This window comes from Dermacentor variabilis, chromosome 5 (assembly GCF_050947875.1).
Source record: "Dermacentor variabilis isolate Ectoservices chromosome 5, ASM5094787v1, whole genome shotgun sequence".
In the NCBI taxonomy this organism is placed as follows: domain Eukaryota; kingdom Metazoa; phylum Arthropoda; class Arachnida; order Ixodida; family Ixodidae; genus Dermacentor; species Dermacentor variabilis.
The window spans coordinates 103,664,956-103,690,466 of record NC_134572.1 but is presented as its reverse complement, the minus strand read 5'-3'; the positions used below and the strand labels follow the sequence as shown (position 1 = coordinate 103,690,466).

The 25,511-nt window shown below is 47.8% G+C and overlaps 1 protein-coding gene across 5 annotated transcripts in view; it reads right to left on the bottom strand.

Moving 5' to 3' along the window:
- LOC142583004 (beta-1,3-galactosyltransferase 1-like) overlaps positions 1-25,511 on the bottom strand; it is a 136,521-nt gene that overhangs the window by 11,169 nt on the left and 99,841 nt on the right. Inside the window, exon 1 of one of the 5 annotated variants that reach the window (XM_075693218.1) lies at positions 10,704-11,002. The exons of the other annotated variants lie outside the window; for them this stretch is intronic. Coding sequence (XP_075549333.1) covers positions 10,704-10,928 — 225 coding nt within the window. The 5' untranslated portion in view covers positions 10,929-11,002. Of the gene's footprint in view, positions 1-10,703; positions 11,003-25,511 lie in introns of those variants that run through there. 5 annotated transcript variants of the gene reach the window in all.

Below are 25,511 nucleotides of genomic sequence, written 5' to 3'. Positions count from 1 at the left end.
GCCCTTCAGTATAAACAGCGTGACGCGTACAAAGTGACGCGTACAGCGTTAGTGAACAAGTGCGAAAGAATGGGACACGTGCGTATAGGAAGTTCCCGCCGCGAGTGGACAGGTTTCCCGGAAGAGGAAGGCGGAAATAGAAAGCAAGAACGCGGCCCCTTTTCTATTTACTAATTCACGTCCTTTATAAACCACGAGCACAGCGGGCCGATGATTGCGCGCCAGCCATGAAAGGAAGACAACAAAAAAAAAAACTTCACACACGTGTGATGATAAACCCCAGGGGTATATAGTCAAGAACGCCACGAATGTGAGGCGCGCGCCGCAATTCCCGTTTCACGCGGTTCCCCCTCAGTGAAGGAGGGAAAGAGACGTGCCAATCCCACTTGACGCACAAAGCAGGTGCATGAATTATGCATACAACATTTTTCATCTGCTTCGTCCGTAACAACTGCGAAGCGCGCGCGCGCGCTTCGCATTTCCATAATGCAACTGAAAGAGCTGTCCTACAGAAATTCTCGCGCGGTATACGTGCCAGCAGGGTGGACTTCAGTGTTCCGAAATCTCGTCTAAGATGCGTTGCCATAGGTTTGGAAGAAGAAGAACAACAAAAACAACAACAAAAACACCCCTGAGCTCATCACCGCCGACTTTCAAGGTATGCGGTAGCGTAGTTATAATGTGATGATTTGGACGTCACGACCAGTGCAAGCGCGTGCGTCAGGGGCGCCTCGGCACGCTCATTAATTGGGGTGAAGTTTCCATGCCTCGTATCTCTTTGCACACTTGCGATTTCGTGCACACTGTGACGTGCTCAACACACTTCGAGGTTTCTCTGTTAGACACCTCCAAAGTGTGTGAAGTTCGCCTGTAATGCTATGAAGGATGCGCGTGATCAATGGTGGGATCGAGTCCTTTTGTCTTCCAGCACGGCCGTCACATATGCTCTAACCATTATGCCACGATCGCAGACATTGACCGTAATCATTGATATGGCCACGATCATACGCGTGACACCTCCAATATCATAAGAGTTTCATACGATGATCACTAGAGGGAACTCTGGCGCTAGTGTCTATATACCGGAGCTCCGAAAGGGGCGGCTCAGTCAGCATGGGAACTATGGGAAGTACATGGCTCAATCGTCATGGGAACTTTGGGAAGTACATGGATTTGCCTAAATTTCATCCTTCCGTTTCAAACGGCTTTGTGACTTTGTAAATTCACCATTTTCAAAGGAGTACTACGTAATAGCTAACTAAACAAACATCATTAAAATTGCCCGACGGCAGAATTCGAACACAGGAACTCTGCCACTGCAGAAGCGCGATTTTTGAAACCATTACGCCACGGACGTATGCATCGACAAATGACTTGTAACGCCCTTATAAATTTATCGCGGGCAAGCCAGTGCCTTCAGACGCTTGGTGCGTTTCGATTTGGCCACCTGGACAAGCTGAATCGTTGCAATTAGTAGAGATTGCGCGTGTTCGCAGCGTATTTTGTCCTTCGAAAAGTATAGATTGCTGTGAAATTTACGACAACGAAGGCATATAAAGACTAATAAATACAAGAACGTCTGAATCCACAAGCACGAAGACGAGACAAATCGATGTACATACTTCCCATCGTTCCCACGGTGGCTGAACGATTCCAGCGCCAGAGTTCCTTCTAGTAATTATTGCAGAAAACTATGCTTGATACCTTTTGACGACGCCCATGGTGAGCAAAGTTCCGTTTATACTTGCTGAAGAGCTAGTCTGACGACGACAGCGTAGGGAAGGGACGGACGGACACAGTACGCAAAAACCCAGTTTTCAGGTTTCAGCTGCTATTGCAGTAAAATATATCAGCTATTATCGAAACCGGCTTCCTCGGCCACCGCTATATCTAATATAGGAGACGTGCGAAAATAAAGTTATCAGATGAAAGAATGCGCCGCATTCGATTGGAGCATAATGCCAAGAAAAATACTGGTACACATAAAAAAAAAACACATCGAAGATGGTTGCCAAAGTCAGCAATAGCTTTCTTGTGTAGCATGCTGCGCCACAGCCTGCTGCACATCGTTATTGCATCCGTGAATCACAAAATCTTATGGGCACATCAGCAGACACACGAAGCGGCAATCTTGCTGTCAACCATAACGCCGAATGATACCACGACAGTGTACACCTTGCTGTAATAATAATAATAATAATAATAATAATAATAATAATAATAATAATAATAATAATAATAATAATAATAATAATAATAATAATAATAATAATAATAATAATAACAATAAAAAAAAAGGCCTCTCCCATACTTCTCCAACAACCCCGGTCGTGTACTAATTGTGGCCATGCCGTGCCTGCAAACTTCTTATCTCATCCGCCCACTTAACTTTCTGCCGCCCCCTGCTACGCTTCCCTTCCCTTGGGATCACTGTACCCCAATTGAAACTCTTATAGCAGCTCCAACTCTCTCTAGTATCTTGACTGCAGTTTCATCGCAAAGGCTATCTACCAATCGGATGGGGCGGTTTATTATATTTGAAGCTACATACTCCCCTGTGTAGCCTTAGCACATCCATTCTGTATGATTGACCAATAATCGGCACATACCAATATCTCATACACTGAGACGAAATTGTCTGTCTGGACACATACCCAGGGGTGCATACCCGGTAGCATCTTTACAATTTCTAGTAGGTACAGCGGGGCGCAGCGCTTTTTGCGGCGCTCGACGTTTCTGCGCAGGCGCGAGTATGAGCGGATGCGAGAGAAAAAATCGGGGGGACCTTGCTGCTTGAATATGTGACTCTGCCTAGGCACTGCGGAGGAAGTTTCTTAGTGCGTGTTGCATGCGTTTGTCCACTAGACATGCCGGCATTGCGAAGTGCGGTCGAGTTTGTTTACGCTCCGCCGCTGGCTACCTGCGCGGTGAGGCAGTGGGCACGGACGCCCCATTTGGTCATCGCTGTGTCTGAAGGAGTAAGGTTGTGACTGGTGTGGTGTAAGTCGCGCTTCGCTTTTTTTCGTCGCGACGATAGACTGATTTTTTTTACAAGCACTGCTCCAGTAGGGCACATGTAACCGCCAAGCGGAGGCCTCAGGAGAGCACCTGAGGTTATAATAAAGCAGGCGGCGCAGGATCTCCGGGGCACCCAAAGGGTAGCAGGGGGGTGCAAGCTCGAAGCAGGACGGCCCGTGGGTTTGGGCCGCGGAGGCCGAAGAGCGCCAGGGGGTGTTCGCATAAAAAATTGGCTGTCCGCGAGAGCGGACAGCCGATCTTATATACTCCTGTCACGCGCACGCCTCGGCAAGCCCCAACCCACGGACCAGTCCGGGTTCTAGCTTTGGTGTCCCCGTTGCCGCTTTGGTGTCCTGGAGGCGCCGCCAATAAAGGGAAATAATGACACGTTGTTTCAATTAGTAAAAAAAAACACGATTGAATAAATATAGTTAGGTCCAGACGCCAACTTCCGAGGCTAAGTTCAGTACTATACCGCGCCCCGCGACTTCTGCCGGCACGCCTTGGGACAAACGCATACAACACGCGCTAAGAAACTCCTCCGTAGTGCCTAGGCAGAGTCATATATTCAAGGAGCAAAAGTCCCCACATTTCCTCTGTCGCACGCACTGTTACCCGCGCATAGGCACAAACGTCCGGCGACTGCGCAAGTACCTACTAGCAATTGTATATACGCTACCCGGTAACCCTAGTTGTCTACTAGGCGAGACAGCAGCCAGCTCATAAGTACCTAGTGGCCCAAGTCAGTGGACAACTTGGGCCACTGAGTATGGTTTGTGATGCTCGTAAAAGAGAAGGAAGAAGCACGTAGAAGGGACAAAGAGAAGAGAAGAGGCATTATGTATGATTAAAAGGAATGTTGCACTTTGGCGCGGTCGACAAGATTGAACCGCGAGGGTGTCTTCACCATCGTCCGACATGAATATGGTCGTCTGCTGGTAAGAAACTACCAGGAAGATGGAGACAATGCCGTCGAGTTACCTGAAAAGGTCAGCCCATCGGATCGCTGTCGACTGCACCAAAATGTAACATTCAGTTTATTCATACATAATTAATCTGGCTGCCCCTTCTACTTCTTCCCTTCACTTGATCTCTTCTGTGCGCTTCTTCCTTCTCTTTCACGAGCCTTACATGCTTCTCACTGCTTATTGCGCGAGATTGTTCAACCTACCAAAGCTAAAGAAAGCACACGCTCTCTCTAGCTTTGAAACAGAAGGCTTCGCCGTTGAGTTCAAGCCTGGTGCGGCAATCGTGCCCGGGATCATCGCCTGGCTGGGACCGTCCCTCCGTCAGCTACACGATACTCTGAACTGAGCACTACGAAACAGAAGATGAGAAGCAAGAAAGCCGAGAACAATTAAAAAAACGAGGCTCTCCAAGCCAAGCTCGCGATCGACCTTCCATTTGAGGTTTCTGTTTCTCTGGGAAAACTGTGCCGTTTCGGAAGAAGGCCGTCGGTGCACAAAAGATTCCGGTATCTGACAGTTAATTTTCATTGCCTCGCCTCACTTAATCGTTGCCCTTCTTATTACCATATATGCATTCGTTTTCCCCGAATTGCCCTTGTTACTGCTCTTTTTTGGCGGTGCGAAGAGCAGCAAACTGAATTGTGATGCCCCGGACTTATCTTGGGAAGACCTTCACGGTTCACCAGAGCGTTGCACCATCCACAAAAAAAAAAAAAAAAAATGGAATGCCAAAATACACAGCGCGCGCGCGCGCTGTGGATTTTAAAGACCCTGAGCGATACAAATCGGACGCCGTTCATCGAAAACGGGGCTCTGAGGGATTTAAACGATGAAGCGCTATTATCATTAACGAGCTGTAACGCTGGTAAACGAGGCGCCCATCGAGATGCGTACTCACACAAAGTACTACCGAAGGAGAGGGACCCGCCTCATAATCGTCATTTCACTCGCGATCACGAGAACTTGCAAGATGAAGCGAGGGCGGAAAGAAGTGAGAAGGAAAAGTGGACAATTTTGAAAGCGCACATCTCGGGCAGCCCTTCCCGCGCAAGACTGGCTCCGTTGGAGGTATATAAATCCGTGCAGCGTGGCCTAACGAGGAAATTAGCTCCATACAGACGCACGAGAACAACGCGCACCTGTTACCGAATATTTCATTGGAAGTGGAAGCCCCGCCCTTTAATTGCTGAAAAAAAGAAAGAAAAAGAAAACGCCCACAACGATCCGCGTCGTCTTAATCTCCAACATTACGGCGCACTTCCCGATCCGGGAGGCAATGTCTGTGCTGGGATGTTTTACTGAAACACATACTTCTTTTGTACTCTCTGTCTTCATTTTTGAAAAAAATTACTTTGCACCACTATTTATGTAAGATATTTGAGAGAAACAACAAGAGAGAGAGAGAGGAAAGGGGAAAGGCAGGTAGGTTAACCAGAGAAAAAGATCCGGTTTGCTACCCTACGCTGGGGAGAGAGGGGAGAGGGAGGTAAAGTGGTAACAAAGTAGAGATAAAGAAAGAAAGGAGCATAGACACACAATAAAAATCGGTCACTGTCACTGCATACAAGAGACCAAAAGAAGTAGGGAGGTTTGTTGAGATTACAAGCGGTTTGCTAACCTACACCGGGAAAGAGGAAAGAGGGGACGTAAAGGTGAGAAAAGGCATGGCCTCTCGCAAAGAGATGGAGGCAAGCGCTATTTTCGCTCATGTTCGTGGGAAAGGCCTGTCCTATGCATGAATGGTATTACGGACACACTTGCGCAATGCGGAGTAACGCTATATGCTACGCTTAGTCATTATGAATGCAAAGAGGGTCTCCACGATCTCTAATCGCACGTGGACGGTAACGTAATGACCTCATATGCGAACTCCGCAACCTGACTATCATTATGGTTCTTCCCCCCCCCCCCCCCGCTCGTTTTTAAGGAACGACAGTGAACGGTTCATGAAATGTTTAACAAATTAATAAATTTTTCCCGCATTCGCTCGAGAAAATGTATACAAAGAAAATTTTCATGAAAACTAACCGCAATATTTATAAACGCATATCAAGGCGGCTACGCGATACTTGCAGTTTCACGCGTATCTTCGGACGCACTCGAGCCTTTAATTCATCTGCATTGCCTCATGCCATATCACACTCTAATGATCTTCCAGAGCACACCGTTTCCATATATTCCTTCCATGACAACCTGTATCGGCATTTTTCATCTTAACTTTGAGCCTGTTTTTGTTCCCTTTGTTTGCCTTTTCCCTGCAATAATGCCGTTGCTTCGTTTAATTATAGATACGTTTTCTACGCTATCAGTTACTGGCAATTATGAAAGATTGTACAATGATGTCTCAGTTTATGGTACCTTCGTTCTTGGATTTGTTACCTGTTTCGGCAGTTCATCTCCTTGTGCTTTTACTTCATTTGTAACCCTTTTTACTCAGTGTCCCACCTAGGGCCCTGTAAGGTACGTGAAACAAACAAACAAACAAACAAACAGTTAAATAAATAAATAAATAAATAAATAAATAAATAAATAAATGAAGTCGATTAGTCATTCAGCGTGTTCCGGGCTATTTTTGAGCAGTTTCCACCATTTATTCCGCCTAGCTTTGGGATCGATCGCGCCTAGTCAGCCTTAATTCATCTCAAAATCCGATGCTGCATACTGTTATGATTGGGGTTCAATCCCATCGCTCGTGATCCGTTGTCAAGATTGGAGTCGGGCATGAATTAGAAGGTAGCTGACCCATGTTGTCGCCCAACTTATCCACGCTGACGACGTTGATGAAGGGAAGGACTGCTTCTCATCGAGAACGAGGAATATGGGTTTATTTACAGTATTTATATAGGTCTAACATGACTGTTTGAGAAAGTACACCAGTCTAACATGACTGCTTGAGAGAGAGTGACCTGAGCAGCCGCACAACAGCGCTTTTTAAACACTCGGTCCTCCCCCGATACACAGGTGACGGAAACGGCCGTCCAAGCAACGTAGGCGAGTTGACCAGGCACCGTAGGGGAAACGAAGCACCGTAGGGGAGTTGACGAGGCACCGTAAGGGAGACGACCCGGCACCATAGGGGCATTTATTCCCCGAACTGCAGCGCGCCCGCCGGCCGCCCATTGTCTGGCGCCTTGGTCGGCGCGTGGGAAGGGGTGTCAGTACACGTTCGCGTGGCTCAGTAACAATAGTTTGTCCGCCGAGCCCGTTTAGTTACAATGGCGACTTCGTCAAACTCGGCTCCAGCGACGGAGAGTCGAGGACGCACGTATTGTTGTTCACACACAGTCGACTTAGTCACGCCGTGGCTAGAGGTGTGCGGCGACGCTCCAGGAAAGTTGCCGCCACAGTCGCAGCTGATTGGCAAAACTTGCACTGCAGCTGGCCGTTCTTAACAATACACTGCTCTTCTCCTGGCTATAGGTTCATCATCATCATCATCAGCCTGGTTACGCCCACTGCAGGGCAAAGGCCTCTCCCATACTTCTCCAACAACCCCGGTCATGTACTAATTGTGGCCATGCCGTCCCTGCAAACTTCTTAATCTCATCCGCCCACATAACTTTCTGCCGCCCCCTGCTACGCTTCCCTTCCCTTGGGATCCAGTCCGTAACCCTTAATGACCATCGGTTATCTTCCCTCCTCATTACATGTCCTGCCCATGCCCATTTCTTTTTCTTGATTTCAACTAAGATGTCATTAACTCGCGTTTGTTCCCTCACCCAATCTGCTCTTTTCTTATCTGTTAACGTTACACCTATCATTCTTCTTTCCATAGCTCGTTGTGTCGTCCTCAATTTGAGTAGAACCCTTTTAGTAAGCCTCCAGGTTTCTGCCCCGTAGGTGAGTACTGGTAAGACACAGCTATTATATACTTTTCTCTTGAGGGATAATGGCAACCTGCTGTTCATGATTTGGGAATGCCTGCCAAACGCACCCCAGCCCATTCTTATTCTTCTGATTATTCTGGCTATTCTGATTATTCTTCTGGCTATAGGTTAAGAGGTAGATAGATGAGTGATCGATTCGTGGGGTTTAGAGAGAGAGAGATAGATGCTCTCAAAGCAACACTGCAGCTATGCGAGACGCCGCAGTGGGCGGAATTCGGATTAAGTTAAACTCCCGGGGCTCTTTAATGTGCACATCAGTCTACGCGAGCCGTGTTGCATTTCGATCCTGCGGAAATGCGGCCGCTGCGGTCGGGAACTGAACCTGCGACCTCGTGTTCGGCGGCAGAACGCCATGTATGAACAACTGCGCCACAGCCGGCGGGTCAAGAGGGAGAGAGATAGAAAAGGTGTTTCGCTCAGAAATTTAGATTTTCAGCGGTATCCGCGCAACAACTTACGTCTCACGTGCCTAGGGAATAGAATAGCATAGAGAGAGACGAAGAGAATTAAGCACAGAAGAGAATAAAAATAAATGAAGTAATGACACAGGGTTAAAGAAGTCGAACGTGATGTTCCCGAATTCGCCCGATTGCGCACAGGCAATTGTGGAACGTAGTCAAGAAAACTACGCCATATATATACATAGCCAAGACGGTGGCGATGTGCGTTGTGTTCCGACGTCGTCAACCCCACTGCGAGTTCAGAGCAGCGGCAGAATGAACCGCGAGCGTCCAACGAAAGTCCCGGACCTGCTGCACGCAATTAACCGGCACGGACCAGACACGGCGGCCCGACAGGCGCGCTCATTAATTCTCAAGCGGAGCATGCTGTGCGTTCTGACACGGGCGGCGCCACCTTCGTCTCGGCGCGGCGCCTAGCGGCACAAAACAGGGCCGCATCGCAGCGCTGCGAAGGAACCGCGGAAAAAGACAAGTTCGTGAAGGAGAGAACATTTTCAATACGCCGAAGGTATGTAGTGGACGGAGGAAAAAAAAGGAGGCTGGCGCCAATAGCGCGGTCGTAAAATGCGCGCTCTATTCAGGAAGCACGGACGAGCGTAGGGCCGGCGCCGAGGCATGGTGGCATAAAACATTCAAAGCCGTCGTGTCATTCATTCTTTACAGAATTAAAAAAACACTCACAGCGAAGAAGTTCTCATGAGTGGGTTTCCATAGCTAAAAGAAAAAAAAAACTGTCGAGTCACCAGTTTCTTGCTTCCTTTTTTCTTTGTTTTTTTTTCGCGCAAGTTTTGCTCTGGTGTTGTACTCTCGTTAGCAGGACATGCCGAAAAAACGAAAACCCTGAAACACTAAAAAAGCGCTGTAAAGAACAGAACAGGACGTGCACGACATTATTTCAATGAATATAATTCTGCGCGGGAGATAAAAAGATGGAAAGAGCTTATAGGCTGCTCTGCGCGTCGACGATGCGAGATATGTGCCCCAATGCCCCCCTTCCCCACCCCTCGATTTTCTTTAGTGCCAAGACGACATAACGCAATGACTCACAAGTGGTACGAAATGGACATCAGATTACTAATTATCAAAATAAGAAACGCAAGTCTACACACGGATACTTGAGACAATCAGGCGGGAAATCTACATAAGCAGCTAGCTCTACGAAAAGAAAAATCGCTAATGAAATAAGCTTCCTCGCCCCTTTAGTCAATTGCCAAACTGAATTAGAGTTTCGCGTGAGTTTAATTGTTGTCTACAACATGCCGCCGATCTTTGCTCCTTATCTGTGTTCATTTCTAATGTTTCTGTACTTTTGCATTATTATTACTATTTTCGTACTTATTGCATAATTTGTATTAACATGCAACATCTAAAGCCGCGGCCTCATACATCATACGAACGAACGAACGAACGAACGAACGAGCGAGCGCGGTATATTGTGACCGCCTTGCAAACATGCACGCGCGCGGCATGCTATAGCTAACGTTTGCGGAGATGGCTACTAACTGGACAATAACAGCAGCGCAATAGCGATAATAGTATGCTAAAACTTTCTGCAAGAACATTTTTCGCATACTGTTGCAGCCCTGCTGCAATAGGGTCGCCGCAGGCCAAGTCAGAGCTGCCACGTAGTACGGAAGGGTAACGATAGTGGCACAGCCGTAGCCGCAAACTAAAACATTCGATCAACATTTCCCTACACTATAAAACCTTATCAGGGCGATGCATGTAGTCCAAATCTTATGCAGCGGCGCACATTCACCGCTGGCGGCTAGATGACGCGATGATGACATGCGGCAAAGTGGTCTGCTAAAACATTTTTTATGCGTGGCGTTACATCAAGTTGATTGAGCAGATCAGAAGCGCGCAAACAAACTTTGGAATATCGGGCGACGCAATAACTAACGCACATTCGATCGTCACTGAAGGCGTAGACATCGCGAAAACGGCGAAAATGGCAATGCAGTGATTTGATCGCGCTTCCCTCCTAGCCGACTGCACATGCGCCCATGTATACAAGCCTCCAAATTCAGCCAATAATATCATCATACGCCAAGTTCCAAGGCGCTAACTTCTGGCAACACACCACAATAGCAATTTCGCATAGCCCTTGTAACTCAGTTAGTCGCATCAGTGAGGAGGTACCGTTTTATAATGCGAGACAGGAGGCAAAAATGGAGCGTGCTCGGCTTTGTGACGACTACTAAACAGGGAACGGAAGGAAACGTAAACGTTTCGTTACTACAGGAAACACTACGAACGGGTGGTTTCTCATTAGGATTCGCGCACATGTTGCACAGCACGACGAGATTAAAAAAAAACAAAAGTGGCACAAAATTAACAGGCACACGCTACATGCATTCCCAACTTACGCCGGAAACGCTCGAACTCGGCCACGACCACCACGGAAGGAAGCGGGGGCACCGGCTGCGACGACGGGACGTCCGACACGCGACACCGGCGGCGAACCGCCCAGCACCCGCCAGGGCGACCAGCGACAACGCGAGCCGCCGCAACGGCCAGCGTAACGAGAACCAGCGCGCCGTTGGGCGAAGACGACGACACGGCGGCGGCGTCTTCGTCACGCCCCCTCGCATAGTCGGCACGCGTTTCCGCAAGGAGACAGACAAACGGACCGGCGACGATGCGGCGTATTCCGCGCGCACGCCACGTGCACCCGCGGTCAAACAACGGCAGCGGCTGGCCGGCCAAGCCAGAGTCACCGACGGGGCGGGACAAACTGCTCTGCTTGGCCGCGGTGGAAGAAAGTGGCCGTGCTCGCGGCTCGACAACAGGTCGGCCCAAGAGGCGGGAGGGTGGAAGTCATGCGGCCGCCCATTGATCGCCTCCTGCGCCGCAGATTTGATGGCACGATCTGGCGGCGGGCACCTGCCCCGCGCGCGAGCACCAGGCTCTCACTGAAACCCGGTCTGTAAAAGCCGGAGCTTCGTACGCGGCGCCGAGACCGCACGCATTATCGACCTCTCTTCGCTTTCGTTGCCCGAGGGGGCCCTCCTTCGCCGAAGCTGAACGACAGTCCCTTTATTTCACTCTCTCTCTCTCTCTCACTCACTTTGCCTGTCGATACACACTGGCAGTCATCACGAGCGAGACAGCTAGGGCGACTGGCTGGGAGCCAGGCCTGCATGCAGCGAAACGAAAACCTCGCTTTGTGTTGACCGTCCATGATTTATTCTGGCGGGAAACGTAAGGAAAACGCGGCGCGATACACATCAGAGCAGATGGCGCTGGCTGTCTATGTCCCGTCGTTTCTTTAGCGCCTTCCGTATTTTGGCGCTACAGTGCAGTCGAAACGGAACAAGGCCCGATAGACAGAACGTGGGCACCGACTTCGATTCGCCGCCCATGCGTAGGCACAATGATTATACCACGTGTTTCACGTGACTAGAAACAAGGTTCAAAAATAGAGCATTGCACCTTAGAGAAATGAGAACAACGGTACATTGTTTGCAGTCGTCTTGAGTTACTCAGACGAGCGAATATTTAGCGAACCAGTTAAGTTCAGTAATGCAAAATTTCATATATTCGTTTCCAGGGCATAAGTTGTACGCGAGAAGCAGCGCGTTCTTAGAAGCACCCAATGAAGATTTATTTATAAAGAAAAAGAAAAGCCATCAACAAAACACATGTAGGTCTATGTGATATACAGGGACGGCAGCAATGAGTTAGCTCATTTGTTATCCGACAAATAAAACCCTATTGTGCATTCGGCTTTAGCTTGCCATCCTTGAGCCTCTCTTGCCTAATATGTTTAATTTAGTTCTTTTTTTTTTTCGGGCTCTGAGGAAAGCCCACATAAGCTACTGGACCAGTATTCATAAAACTTCTCTTACTAGCGGTTCCGGCATCCGCCTCTTCTGATAGCGATTTTCTCGATAACGATGTGACGCGGTTGCGTTTGGTAGCGGCCGCAGTATGATGTTGCGGCTCGAGGTGGCGTTTGGGCCAAGAATCGGCCAAACCCATTGACGAGTACGTCCGGTCGTAGAAATGAAGGAAAAAGAGGTTATTTTACATTAGTTACACTGGCTCCAAATACGGAAGCCCACTCCATGCAGGGGCATATTAAACGTCTGAGTTCACTCACATCAGGACACGTCAGCCTCCACTGCACCAAAGGTATCCGCTTTTGATACCATAGTCTTCCCTAGGCGACTAGACTAGGGAGTATGATGACTGCATCGCGGCCAATCACAATCGCCGAATCGGTCGCAATATCCCGCCCGTGAGATCGCACCGTTCCGCCGAACTCCGCCTCCGATGATGCATCTTCGCCCCCGCATATTTTGCAAGCACGTAGCAATGTGGGAATTCGAGGTCGAAGCCGTTCCCACGGTAGCATTCGACGTTGGCCCTTTTCATCATCAGATCAGGCTGTCAGGTGCAGGTAGAGGGCTCTTTTGTTGACCCGTCAACCGTCGGCGTCAAAGCTGCGTTGACTTCTGGATAGGCGCTGGCGAATGAAGGGGGGAGGGAGGAGCGGGGTTGCATCGTGGTAAACGTCAAATTAATGCCCTTGGCCGTGTTGAGGCGTCACAACGACGTTTATCGGGTGGACAGTGCCTGACCAGTTCTTTCCTGTGTTGCACGTTGGTCTTTTTTTTTTTCGCTGCTTTTACATTGCGTAAGTTCTGCTGCTGCTGCGAAATTGCAAATGTGTTTCCGTTTCGATTAGGTAGACATGGCTAACGACAGGGATGAATGCCCTGAATGTTCCGAACTGCTTCCGTTTACAGCGCAGTTTGTTACGTGCGAGGTGTGTGAGCTCAGCTATCATTTGGACAGGTGCTCTGGCCCGACAGCGAGAACATAAAAAAAAAGAGAGAAGCGAATGGGCATTGTGTCCGCCTGGAAATGCCAACATGTTCGGATGCTACTTTACGCCCCAGCATCTCCCCTGGTCGAAAACCAGCATCTAATGAAGAGAACTTGGCGAGCGAGATGATAGCCATTAGCAGAACATCAAATGTATTTGTGCATCTGACAGTAAAAGAAAGACCGCAGAACACGAAAAAGAAAACACTAGTCGCGCGGCGCTTGTCGTGTGCTTTTGCGGGCTTCATTAAGGCTTGGAAAAAAAAAAAGCTTGTACGTAGCACGTATAGAGCAACAAAAAGAGGGATCGAAAAATTTTCATGATGGCCTACAATTTCATGATTAACAATTTTGCGCTGGTTATAACAGTTGAAAAGCTAAATAATAATAAGGAATTACGTAAGTAGGCGAGCATGCGCGCGCGCGAGTGCGTGTGTGCGTTTATACGTATACAGGGTGCCCCAGCTATCAAGAACGAAGATATAAAATATGCAAATGCCATGTAGCTGGACAGAGCCAGACTAATGTTGCTTGCCGTAGCTTGGAGGTACTCAGGTAATGTTTTGCATTCCGTCTAATTACATAATTAGTCTTACTTAATTATTCAACTTCTCAAATATTATAATTAGATGAAAAGAGTCAATGAGAAAATTCTAGCGCACCATGAAAAACTCCCGATACAGCTTTCAGTTGATCAATACGTGCTACATAAAAGTGCTTTTCCGAGCGTGAAAGAAGCCCGCGAAGTCGCGGAAAATTGCCGCACGACTGGTCACTAGAGGCAGTTTATATATATAGGCCGCACCAAGGCCAAAACGTCGGTAAAGTCCTGTTGTTAATGGTTGCCTAATAATAGGCTTAGAAATTATATCCAACATAACGCCTCATATTTTTGGTAGGGAGCTGCATTATCTACCCGTGTCTCGTGCATTGGGGGCGCATTAAAAATCCCCAGGTGGTCAAAATTAATGCGGAGTCGTTAACTAAGGCGTGCCTCATAAACAGATCAAGTTTTTGCCACGTAGGAACCCAGAATTTTGATGAATTATGCGGAATTGTGTGATTCTCTTGAAGATGCATGTTTGTTCGCTACATCTTCCATGGGCATCGCTCGGCATTAGCGTGGCAAACGCAAACACAAACATTTACGATAATCCTGGGGGACTCCGGAAAACGGTATACAACACTACTCCTCCCTCCCTCAACATTTGTTTCTTCTTTTTTTAAAATTTTTCATTGTGCTGTTCCAAGTATGCAATTTCTTGCTGGTAATTTTCGTAACACTTATCGACAGCAATAGGGACACTTCAGGGGCGCGCCCGAAAAGTATGGCCAATGTCAATCTTACGAAGCAACTACGCAGCGAAGTAACATTTCAGCCAACATATCCACACATGGAACAGTTCCTTCCCTCTTCTATTTTCTCTAACGTACGGAAACAGTTCTTTTCCAAGTAGTAGCGCAACGGCGCGAATAAATTAGGCGATGTTTCATTTCAGATATCTGCCATGACCGTACATGTTCTGAGCCGCGATTCACCTAACTCGCAGCAAATTCAAGGGGCATAGGATGCCATTATTTTCTTTCGGACAAGCAGTTAACCTCGGCATTTGTGTCTAAGTGCGCAAAATTGAACGAAACTTGTATGTTACGCCATTTCGGAGACTTTAAACCCGTGCATGAAACGGTGCGACTTAATTGTGTAATTGCCCGGAATATTAATTTTGGAGACGGCTGTACACACTCGGCGATCCGTCGCTCAAACGGATGATTCCTGCTGCCCGCCCTGTGCTTGCCACTCCTGACGTCAGCACAGCAGCGACAGCGATTGTGCCGACATCTTGGGAAGCTATATCTTTAAACAACGGTTACAGAACTCTTAATGTCACTAGCCGCCTGCGGTAAATTTATCTACATTTTTTTATTCCTAAAGCAAGCTTTAACACTTGAATTGACATGGTAAATTTGAAAATTGAAAGTTTTTGTCATTGATATGGACCGAAGGTTCGCTAACCCATGTATGCGCGCCCATATTTTTTATGTGGAACGCTTCGCTTATTTCCCTTTTTAGTTTACTGCGCTCTCTCCCCACGATCGATACACTGAGTGAACCTTCGGTCCATATAAATGATAAAGTACTTCAATTTTTAAATTTGTCATGTTAATTCAAGTGTTATTGCTCTTGCCGTGAAGGGGTGTGACTTGGCTTTTGTGCACGTGTATATCTTTTGTTGATATTTGACTATAAACCTTGTTATTGCTCTTGGGTGTATACGCATGCGTGTCGAAGATTTGTGAAATATATTCCCAATAAAGTTCAGTTGTAAGTCCAGCGTTGTCCTGTCCATTTCTTTTTACTTGTGCTCGCGTCCTTACTTGCTGGAACCCCTTATACGTTCACCATGCACAAACTGGCCCAGCAAACCACACTACTATGTTTACAAGTCTATACGGCCGATAAATCTACTCTGCTTACTTCGTATAGATGTCCATTAATTTGCTACCGCCATGCTTCGCCTACGGGAGAAACTGGGACTTTTTTTTTTACATGTATAAGACAAGAAGAGTCACGCGGCACCAAATAATTTAGTATTCGGAGTAGTTACACATATTGTCTATAGGTGCCGCTAGTAGTGCTGCAGTTATTCCTTGGCCGTTCCACGCGCACGCCAGCTCTACCGTAATGAGTGAAATCACGAGAGGCAGCTCGCTGTACTGGCGGGTACAGTTTTGGCTTCGATAGAGTTACTTGCTTAGTTTTGAAATTATTCCTGCGGTTTCATGCGAATTGAACTACGTCGCAGGAGGCACACAGAAATCTGCATCTTCTCGGACATTGTAAAAAAACCGTCAAATTTGCCCTAAGCGCGGTAGAATCTTCATAGTGTAGCCGAATGCCGAACACTGAGCATACCCTGGCCTAAAATTTCGCAATGGGGCCGCTGAAGTTGTGGGGACGCGCCACTCTTTTGCGCCCCTTTGTGTTGTTTTCTTCGCGTGGGTCCCGCTTCTCCTGAAATCCGGCTTTTCCGCGTAGCTAAGCGCCGCCGGCGGTCGGTGTAGTTGCAGCATAGTGCGAGAGATGGCGCGAATGATGCACAGCTAACGCCACCTAACGGCGGGGTTACTCGGGCGCGAAAGGGAGCAGCCTCTTCCTCTTTGGCTTAGGGTCGATGGAATGTACGGACTTGTCACGCGCCTTTCGGCACGCTCTTCGGGGCAGTCTCGCGAGAGGCTTGGCAGCGGGGCACCGGGATAGGCGAACACGTACCTTCGAACGCGCCAACGTTCGCGTGACTGTACGCGAGAACGATTAGGCGTTGTTGACTAGCATGGGGGCGAACTCATTCGTTCGATATCCTGTCGCGGTGAGTCGGCCTTCCACGATTCGTCAACGCCCATCTAAATGTTTTATTCATAGTATTTCGGCTAGCTGGCATCGGTGCACGAACGCTAGGCAGAATAAAATAACTTCGTATCGTCCTACTGTACTACTATCGTACTACTGTGTTGTCGTTACATTGTCCCAAGAGCACGTTTGAGACCCCCCAAAGTACGGGGCAGCGATTTCCCTCGCTCTGGTTACTACGAAGGTGGCACGCTGCCGTTCCCCATTGAGGCGACACTTTAAACCACGCTGCGTAGTAAAAGAGGAGGAAACTTTAGTCATTAGTGCAAGGTGGAGATTACCCAGTCCGCCGGCTCTCGCTGTAATAACGCCTTCTCTACACAAACTCACCAATCTTTTCCTATTAAAGAAGTTCTACATCTGACCGGTATACGCAATTTTTTTAACAGCGTTGACCTTTTTTGGTCAATCGCCGGTAGGTTAGGGAGAGGAGGCTGCGGGCTATTTCGAGAGGCGAGGCTGTCACTGGGGCCGAGGGAACGATGAAAAAAATCCCGTGCGTCATCGCTTCTATCGTAATCTCGCTTTCTTCTATGCCCTATGCAAGCTCTTAATGAGTTCCTTCAGATGTCTCTCTCTGCTACTTTGAGTTACCTTCGACATTTTGTTTTAGTGTAAAGCATTTCGCTTTGTAGTTACAATTGTGCCACTCGTGGCGTTCTTTTATTCCTTCTTTCTTTCTGTCTTTCTTTCTTTCTTTCTTTCTTTCTTTCTTTCTTTCTACGAGCGTCTGCCGGAATTATGGGTGTCGACTCTCTTGAGGACGGATATACTTAGGAGGCGGCCTTAAGTTCGGAGCTCCAATTAAAGCGAGCGCCTTTGCGTGCAATGATTTTTCACAAGGAATAATAGCAACGTCGTTTCTTAACGGCCACTTTTGCTTCACGGTCAAATGGAACTTAGGGAGCTTGCACCATTTTCCCAGGCTTAGTTCCCTTGCATTGGTATCACGGCGATTTTATACTGGTAATGAACGTGAACTGCGAAGTGTTGGACTTTTATAATGCAGAGTTATGGCGCAGCAAAGATCGCCCAAAAGTATTTTCTTTGCTGCGCCTCTATAGGTTCCGTATTGAAACGCGTGGCTTTCTGTAAAGTACTCCGTCTCATCAATTCCAATTACGTCTCGCGGAAAGAACCTAATTCACTCTGTGGGCGTGTTTGTTCTGCGAGGCGATCAATCTGCTGGACATGTTTTTGCATCGTTTCAGAACTTTAGTTGATCATCCGATAACTACAATGTATCAGAAAAAAAAATATTCTCAATGTGTTTCCCAAGGACGGAGAGTGCTCAAGGGTCAAACGGAGGTGGTACAGAGCACAGAGGTTTAAGAGTGCGAATAAAACAAGAACACGAAGAAACAAATATGACAGACAAGTGTTTACTGCCAAGTGGAAGTTTATTTAACGTACACCAGTAATTTTTGTCCCTTTTCCAGCATAGACATGCGTAAACCAGCCACCATATACATAAGAAAAATCAGCGAAATCATAATGTTTCGCGCAGGAAGAGCTATTTCTTTTTCTGACAAAGCAAGAGAGGGCGCGTATACAAATTTATCTCCTTCCTTTCGAAAATTATATGCCTCTATTAATTCCTTTTCCCTCTTACTTCTTCCTTTTCCTATGAACTTTTTCTTTTCAAACATGGGGGTGCATGCGCACTTGTTAGAATAGAGAATTTTAGTGCGTCTGGTATTCCGGCAAGCGCGGGCGGTTATTTGCCGGATGAGCGGGGGCGTAAACGTGAACGGCCAGATTGATGGTACCAGCTGGCGGTGCAAAGCTCAACCATCTAAACACAGAGCCAATTACTATATTCTTCTCAGCTGGGGTGTAAGTGTTTCGACAGCGGCATAATTGCGAACACAATTACGCCGCTGTCGAAAATTTGCACCAGCAGCGAAGTAGAATAAAGTGGGTTACTGCAATTGAAACTCTGTGTTTGTCTGGTTGAGCTCTACAACACCAGGCGGCTGCACCGCTCCGGCCGCTCACGTTTACGCCCCCAACCATCCAGTAATCCGCCCAATCCGCCCCCGTTTGCCGGAATAGTGGACACGCTAAATGTCTCTAATGTCGCGCTAAATGATTTCCATATCCATCATTTACGTTACAGCAGCGCTGACGAGTTCTTTCATTGAAACACTGCCCGGTTAGTCCAATATGTATATGTTCTACTACAGCTTAGCGGTATCTGATAGATAACGTTGCGCCTGCAGTCAGTGAAACAAGTTTGATGATTGGTGGCGCACAGGGACCTTTCGAGCGTTTTCATACGTTCGCATACCGAGGAAAGCTTGCACGGAGCGCTGAAAAGTAAGTTAACATTATGTCTATGGGAGACTTACATTAGATTGCGCGACAACTTGTGCAAGTACGACCCCTCGTGCACTGGTCGCCTGCCTTCATTATTTCCTTGGCGCGCTGGTTCTAAACTTCTTTTTTTCCTTTCTGCAAGGCGGCTTCGCGTACTGAAGTGATGGCAGAATATGATAACCTGCGTTACGTAATTATGCAGTCTGATCTTAATAAATTGTGTAAGTAAACAGGACTTACTCAGAGCTGCCTTCATGCATGTGGTCGCCATGCCCTTCGTAATCAATTTGGAGTGTGCGCTGTCGTAGGACAACAAGGTGCTCTTAGATCTCGGATGATATGCCCAGCATATACACATGCTCATCCAAGGAACAATGAATATTGGTATCAAGAAACTGCATGCGGTTATTATCAAACCATTCGTAAGTGAACTTAAGCCCTCCAGATGAATTCATTAGCATGCCGAACATTTCTTCGGCCGCCTCAGCAAAATGGATGCGCACATCTTTCTTCATAACAATTAAGTAGTCCTCAACGTACTTAAAAACTCGCGTTTCAGGCGTGTCCACCAACTTAGCAAAAATTAGATTGTCAACAGAGGATAAAAAATACATAGCACACGATAGGCGCTGTGGCTAAGCCTATACAGATGCCTGTACGTTGGATGTAAAACTAGCCGTCACAATTGATGGCGGTCGAACGAATATAAAAATCTGAAAGCGTTAAAAAATAGTCACTTGTAAGACCCACAGAATTCTGAAAGTTCAGTTCCCGCAAATTTTCTGTTCTATCCCCTACAGCACACATCAAACCATAACGCGGCACATAATACTAAAAATACTCTACATTTATAGAAAATGCGGTTAGCGCAGTCTTCCGCTCTTCATTAATTGCCAGTATAACTTCTTCGGAGCTTCTTACCCCAAAGGGTCCTTTATCTGCAACTTCTTCAGATGGCTTCGTAGAACTTTTGCTACATGGCGCTGCCACGACGTCTTCTCGAATACAAAAGCCCTAAAACGGCAATCAGGCTTGCGGGTTTTGCAAGTGAAGAAATCTAAAAAGATTTCTGTATCAATAATAAGCTGCGGTAACGAGTCCAGGGGAAGTCTTTGAGTAGCTTGAGCGGCCACAGAGGAATAAATAAAAGGAAAATAGTGTTTATACCAAACCACTTTTAGAAGCACTTTATATTAGAAACAATTAATAGGTCCTTGCTCGGCTATTAATATGTGACGTGTTGGCTAGTGCTTGCACGTTTCTGGCAATATAGTATAACACATGACGCAATAAATACCATGTAAGGAAAGAAAAGATTGGCTGAGAGGTAGAATACTGGACTGACATTCTGTTAAGCGTAAGTTCGCACATTCGCGGCAGAATGAAAGTCTTTCTTTCTTCGTGATTTTCTCGCAGATGATTTTGGAATGCCAGATGGACGCGACATCGGTGGACATCAAAACCGCTAGGGGAGTCAGAGCCCATAACAGCTATCGCTGTAAGAGAAAAATGAAGGCGTAAAAGAAAAGCGCACAGATGAATAGGAAAGTAAATCATCAGGCCGCTAAGTTTGGACATTTTTAGGCATGCAGTTTCCAAACAAGAGAAGGTACTTGGTAATATGAAAAACGATTTTCATTCTTTCATTCATGCATTCATAGTGAAAGGGGACCAATCACGTTGATTGGTCCCCTCTAAACGGACAGCGTTTCTGAACTTCAAATGTACAAAATGCGCACGTGAAAACAAGCACGCTCACAGACGCGCATAGATAAAGAAACGCGATTTGAAAATCAGTTACGGAAATATTCACGGCGGACGTCTCTGCATACGCCTCTCGTCGCATGGCGCAACGAGGAAAAAAAAAAGACAAAACAAAAAATGCTGCACGAGCTTGTGCTTGCTCGCCAAACTAGTCGCACATTGTTTTCGGTCGCCGCGCTATACGCTTACTTCATCGGGCGAACGACGACGCCATATTAGACGTCCCACGTCACGCCACAATTTAAGGGAACGAGAAAGGACAGCACGCAAACCTCCGCGCAGAAAAAGAAAATCAACAACAACGGAAACTCAACCGTGTTCAGGGGAATGGGGCACGCAAGGAAGCGGCAAAGGCTGCCAAGGAAAGGCGAACACAGGTGGTAGGGGGTCTAGCCATAGGCGATCAATGAAGTCATGGAAACGGGACAGGCTTATAACGTTGCAATACGCGCGTCAGCCGAAGCTTGCGCGTGTGAGGGATAGAGCGCGTGCGTGTGTGCGTGTTGTATTGTCGCCCTTGAGCTCGAGCTCGTGTCGCTGAAACGCGACCCGAAGCCTGAACGCGTGGTCCCTCATTGATCAGAAAGGACAACGATCTATCGGTCGCGAAAACAACGCCCGCGACGAGGACGGCGATCGACTAAGCGCGGGCAATCCGCGAGTCGTTCGCGAAATGAGCGGCGTGGAGACAGGAACGGTGAGGGCTCGGGCACCGGGGGGGGGGGGGGGGCGGAAGGGTGCCGCCGGCATGCCAAGATCGAGAGCCAGCTAGGCCAGCGCGAGGAGTTCTCTACTCGCCCGAGCAAGTTGTACGAGTACGATTCCCAAACGGTCCGACGGGGAAGGAAATAAAATGCGCACGGCATTTGCCGAGGGAAAGAAGAATGTCGCAACGTTACTGTAGAGCTTGCCGGCATACAATAGCGTTGCAGGGTATACATTTCAGTGCATGCACATCGTCTTACATTATGACGATACGGCCACAAGAAGTCAAAACGCTCCCTGCTAACAATACAAGTACTGGCACCGCAAGCAGCGGCAGTGCAAACACCAGAAAAAAAAAGTAGCAGACGGTCATGGCCGGTAGTATACGTAGAAGCTCAGCGAGCGGAAGAGCTAGCGGTAACACGAACCGTGCAAGAGGAGTAATCGAAACACATGTTGGGTCGATCATGACATTTCATGACCGTGACACATAACATCGACCATGTCACAAACCAACTCATACGGCGCTATATACCGAACTGCACACGTGGCACGTACCGTCGTAATAAAAATTGCACGTCGAACGCCTACGCGCAATATGTAATAACGATGGCCTATGAATTCTTCAACGGCTCGTGAATGAAGTTCTCGCTGCAGGTGCGAGAACAATAGACAGTTTTAGTGTAGCGTAAGTGGCACCACGCTAAACGCTAAAATATAGCGGGGCCATACGGCAAACGAGCGGAGCGCTACAGCATCTTCGCGCATAGCGTGCATCCGCTATTAGAGAGTTTTAGAATAGGGGCCTCAATAGTTTGGGGCCCCAAAGAGCTCTGCGGGTGTTAGCGTTGGAGCACGCAGGAGTGAAGAGATTTAGAATAGGGCTTTGCGTTAGCGGATAGTGTCTTGAGCTGACAGAGCCACTACGGCGTCAAAGAAAAGCTATTAGAAATAATTAAATAAGATATACAATTTTATGATAAGAATAAAAATTTTCACTTTCGTGTTTTAGTGTTTAATTACAATTTGGAGGTTGTTCTATTAGCAGCAAACAATTGTGCTTAGTTTTGAGTAACCAACTTTACGTGCCTTCACCAGCCGAGCTAAGCCGTGTTAGGCCTACGAGCCATGAAATCCACAATCGAATTCGGAATCAGCGGCGTCTAATGAATCAGTCTTCATAACACACGCTAGTTGAGAGAAAGCAATAACCGCAGTCACTTCTCCTAGCTTAGCACCTAGTTAGCACCAATCGAGCCCAGTTTGGTGCTACAGGTTAGAGCCGTCGCTTCGATGGGTGTCGCCATCTTTGTTTACGCAAATCTTTTGGGGCAGCTTTTGGGGCTCCCGCTAAATCAGTGAAATAGCTTGCCCGACGCAAAACCCACACGCAGTTTGCGTCCCGTGCATGCGCGGTGACTTCGACGCTATTTCTTTCGGGGCCCCAAACGTTTGGGGCCCCTATTCCAAAACTCTCTGTTGTAGGAATTTAGCGGGCAACACTAACGCTCGCAAAGTACGGACGCTAAGAAATGGCGTTGCCGAACATGGCGGCACCCATGGCTCCCGCTTCACCGTGCATTCTCGTGATGGCGACGGTCTCACTCTCGTTGACCTCACTCTCGAAGTTTGGCGCTTTCCGGCCCATCGTTGTTTTACGCTGTACTAAAACTCTAACGAATAGTGTTCTGCAAAAGTGTCGCGTGCGGAACACGCTAACGCAAGCATTTTACGCTACACTAAAATGATCTAACCTTCTTAATTCCCTTTTATTTGTTTCTTTTTTTTTCTGCGACGGTACTTATACACGTCTGCTGGCTGTTTGCGTGCACCGCAACCACGGCTCCACTAAACGCCCAGCTTTAAACCTTTCTGCTAAACGGCCCGGGACGCTGGGAAGGAAAGAGGCGGTAAAGCCGTTTTATGGCTGGGCGCCTTCGTCGCGACGAACAACAACTTCTATAATGTTACCCGCTGCTTCACAAATTCACAAGAAAGAGAGGCTAATAAATAATGTAAGAAGGAACAGAGTAGGGGCCGAGTCGACCACGCCCTGCGTACACACATGAAGAAAATTCGATACCTGAAACGCGCGGTCCACTATGGCCATGCCACAAGTTATGTGTGAAGAGGGTTTACGTTCCAGTATAGCCTATACATGCGCCGTCGGAGACACTGATTGAGCACCTCGCGCGAGTGACTAACGAGGGGCCTTTAGAGTAGTGCGCTTAGCGTACCCCAAGGCGCATTATATCCGACACCTTTGCACAAACGCGCTATTCCTTTCTAGCGGCACACCAACAAAACGACGCAAGAGATTCGGCAGTGCCTCTTTAACTTGAATTCTGAAGGTTATCGTCCGGAGAGGCGGATGCGCGGAGTTCCGAACACCTGGTGGCCATGAGCGAGAACGAAGATTGTAAACAACAACAACAACAACAACAACAACAACAACAACAACAACAACAACAACGACGACGACGACGACGACGACGACGACGACGACGACGACGACGACGACGACGACGACGACGACGACGACAACGACAACAACAACACAGTAAATAAATAAATAAAACCTTGTACAAGATCACGTTTGGCGCATATTTAGCGTAGTGGCATAAGAAAAGAAGATAGCACCACTGTGCAGAAGGTTTTACCTTGCGAACATTAAATTACCCAATAGATGGTGCCAAAATCGCACCCTTATAGACATGTATTCCTTGGAGTAACAGAAGCGAATCTCGAAGGTCATGTACTTGTGTACTGTAAGCGCCGGAAGCGTCACGTCATGCACGCCACTTGTTGACGGTGTTTCAACATCCTATATATATAGAGTAGCACAGAGGGCTACGAAGACGCCGTAGGAAAAATATCTGCAAAAAAAATTTTTGCTTGCAATGTCTGCGATTCATCGAAGCGCGCCTAAGTGGCCGGGCGTTTCTGCATTTCGTCCCCCCTGGAACGCAACCGACAGCCGCGGCATGTAGGTGTCCCTGTATATTTTCTGGAATCCATATAGAGGTACACTATACCGCGGCCGCAAATCTGTAGCAAGTGAGCTCGCCGTCAGCATCCAAAAACCTCTCGCTAACTCCGCCACCTCAGATGTTCGAGGTGAAACCACGCAACGGCGTAAACGAAGAAACTAAAACGCGGAACCACGGCAACCGGTCATCAGGGCTCGTATTCACAAGAAGAGGCTTAAGGTAGAATCGTGCGTAAAATAAAATTCAAGTCAGTGCTGATGTTGGACATCTCATTAGCGAAGAAGGCCGGCCAAATGTCTTCGAACGAGAAGCTTTGCGAATTCGGCCCCATTTCCTCACTCCGGCGGGCTGGCCTCGAAAACGTTTGGTCTCAGGTGTGAGGCGAGAGCGCCGTGGGTATCGAATTCGAGCGCGCAGGACGTAATGTCAAGATGGAAGCCACTCCAGCCGCCCCGGAGGGCATCGCAGGGGGCTGCTGTCACAACAGCTGCGCACCCCCGCAATCCCACACAAAAGCACGTGTATATATATATAGCAGTGGCGGCACAAATTGAATCAACTTCTGCCGACCTGACAGGGCGCAGCTGTGCGAGACACTTGCCTGGTTCTCTTCCAACAGTTCCAGCTTTCTTCACTTTCTGTTACGATTATTATTGTACCAAACTGCAATTTCAACCTACTTATGTTATCACAAGGCTGGAGCTGCCGCAGAAGCGACTTCTACACAGAAGTATACCGGGACAGAAGCAATTAAGTTGTGACGTCCAAAAAGAAGTACTCCAACGGTTGGCATCAAAGGCAATATCCGGAAGACCCCCGTAGTGGCGTTCTCCGTTTCTCGGTCGAGCTGGCCGCCGCGAAAGCTGGCAAAACATTTCGACGAGCCGTAAACCGAGCGAACTTCTATAGCTCAAAAACCGCAGAAGTAAAAATGAAAAAATGAGCTGACAGAACAGCGGACACAATACGCAGACAGGGGCAGCTTGGGCGTCGTCCTGCGCTCAATGTCTGTGACGTCTGCTTTGATTCATTTCACGGAATGAAACATTCACGGAGACCGGCGTACAGTGAACATTACAGAAAGCATTAGCAATTTAACGCGCGAATTAAGAGAAAAGTAGTGGCTGGCACCGTGGAGTCTTTACGAAGCTGCAGGG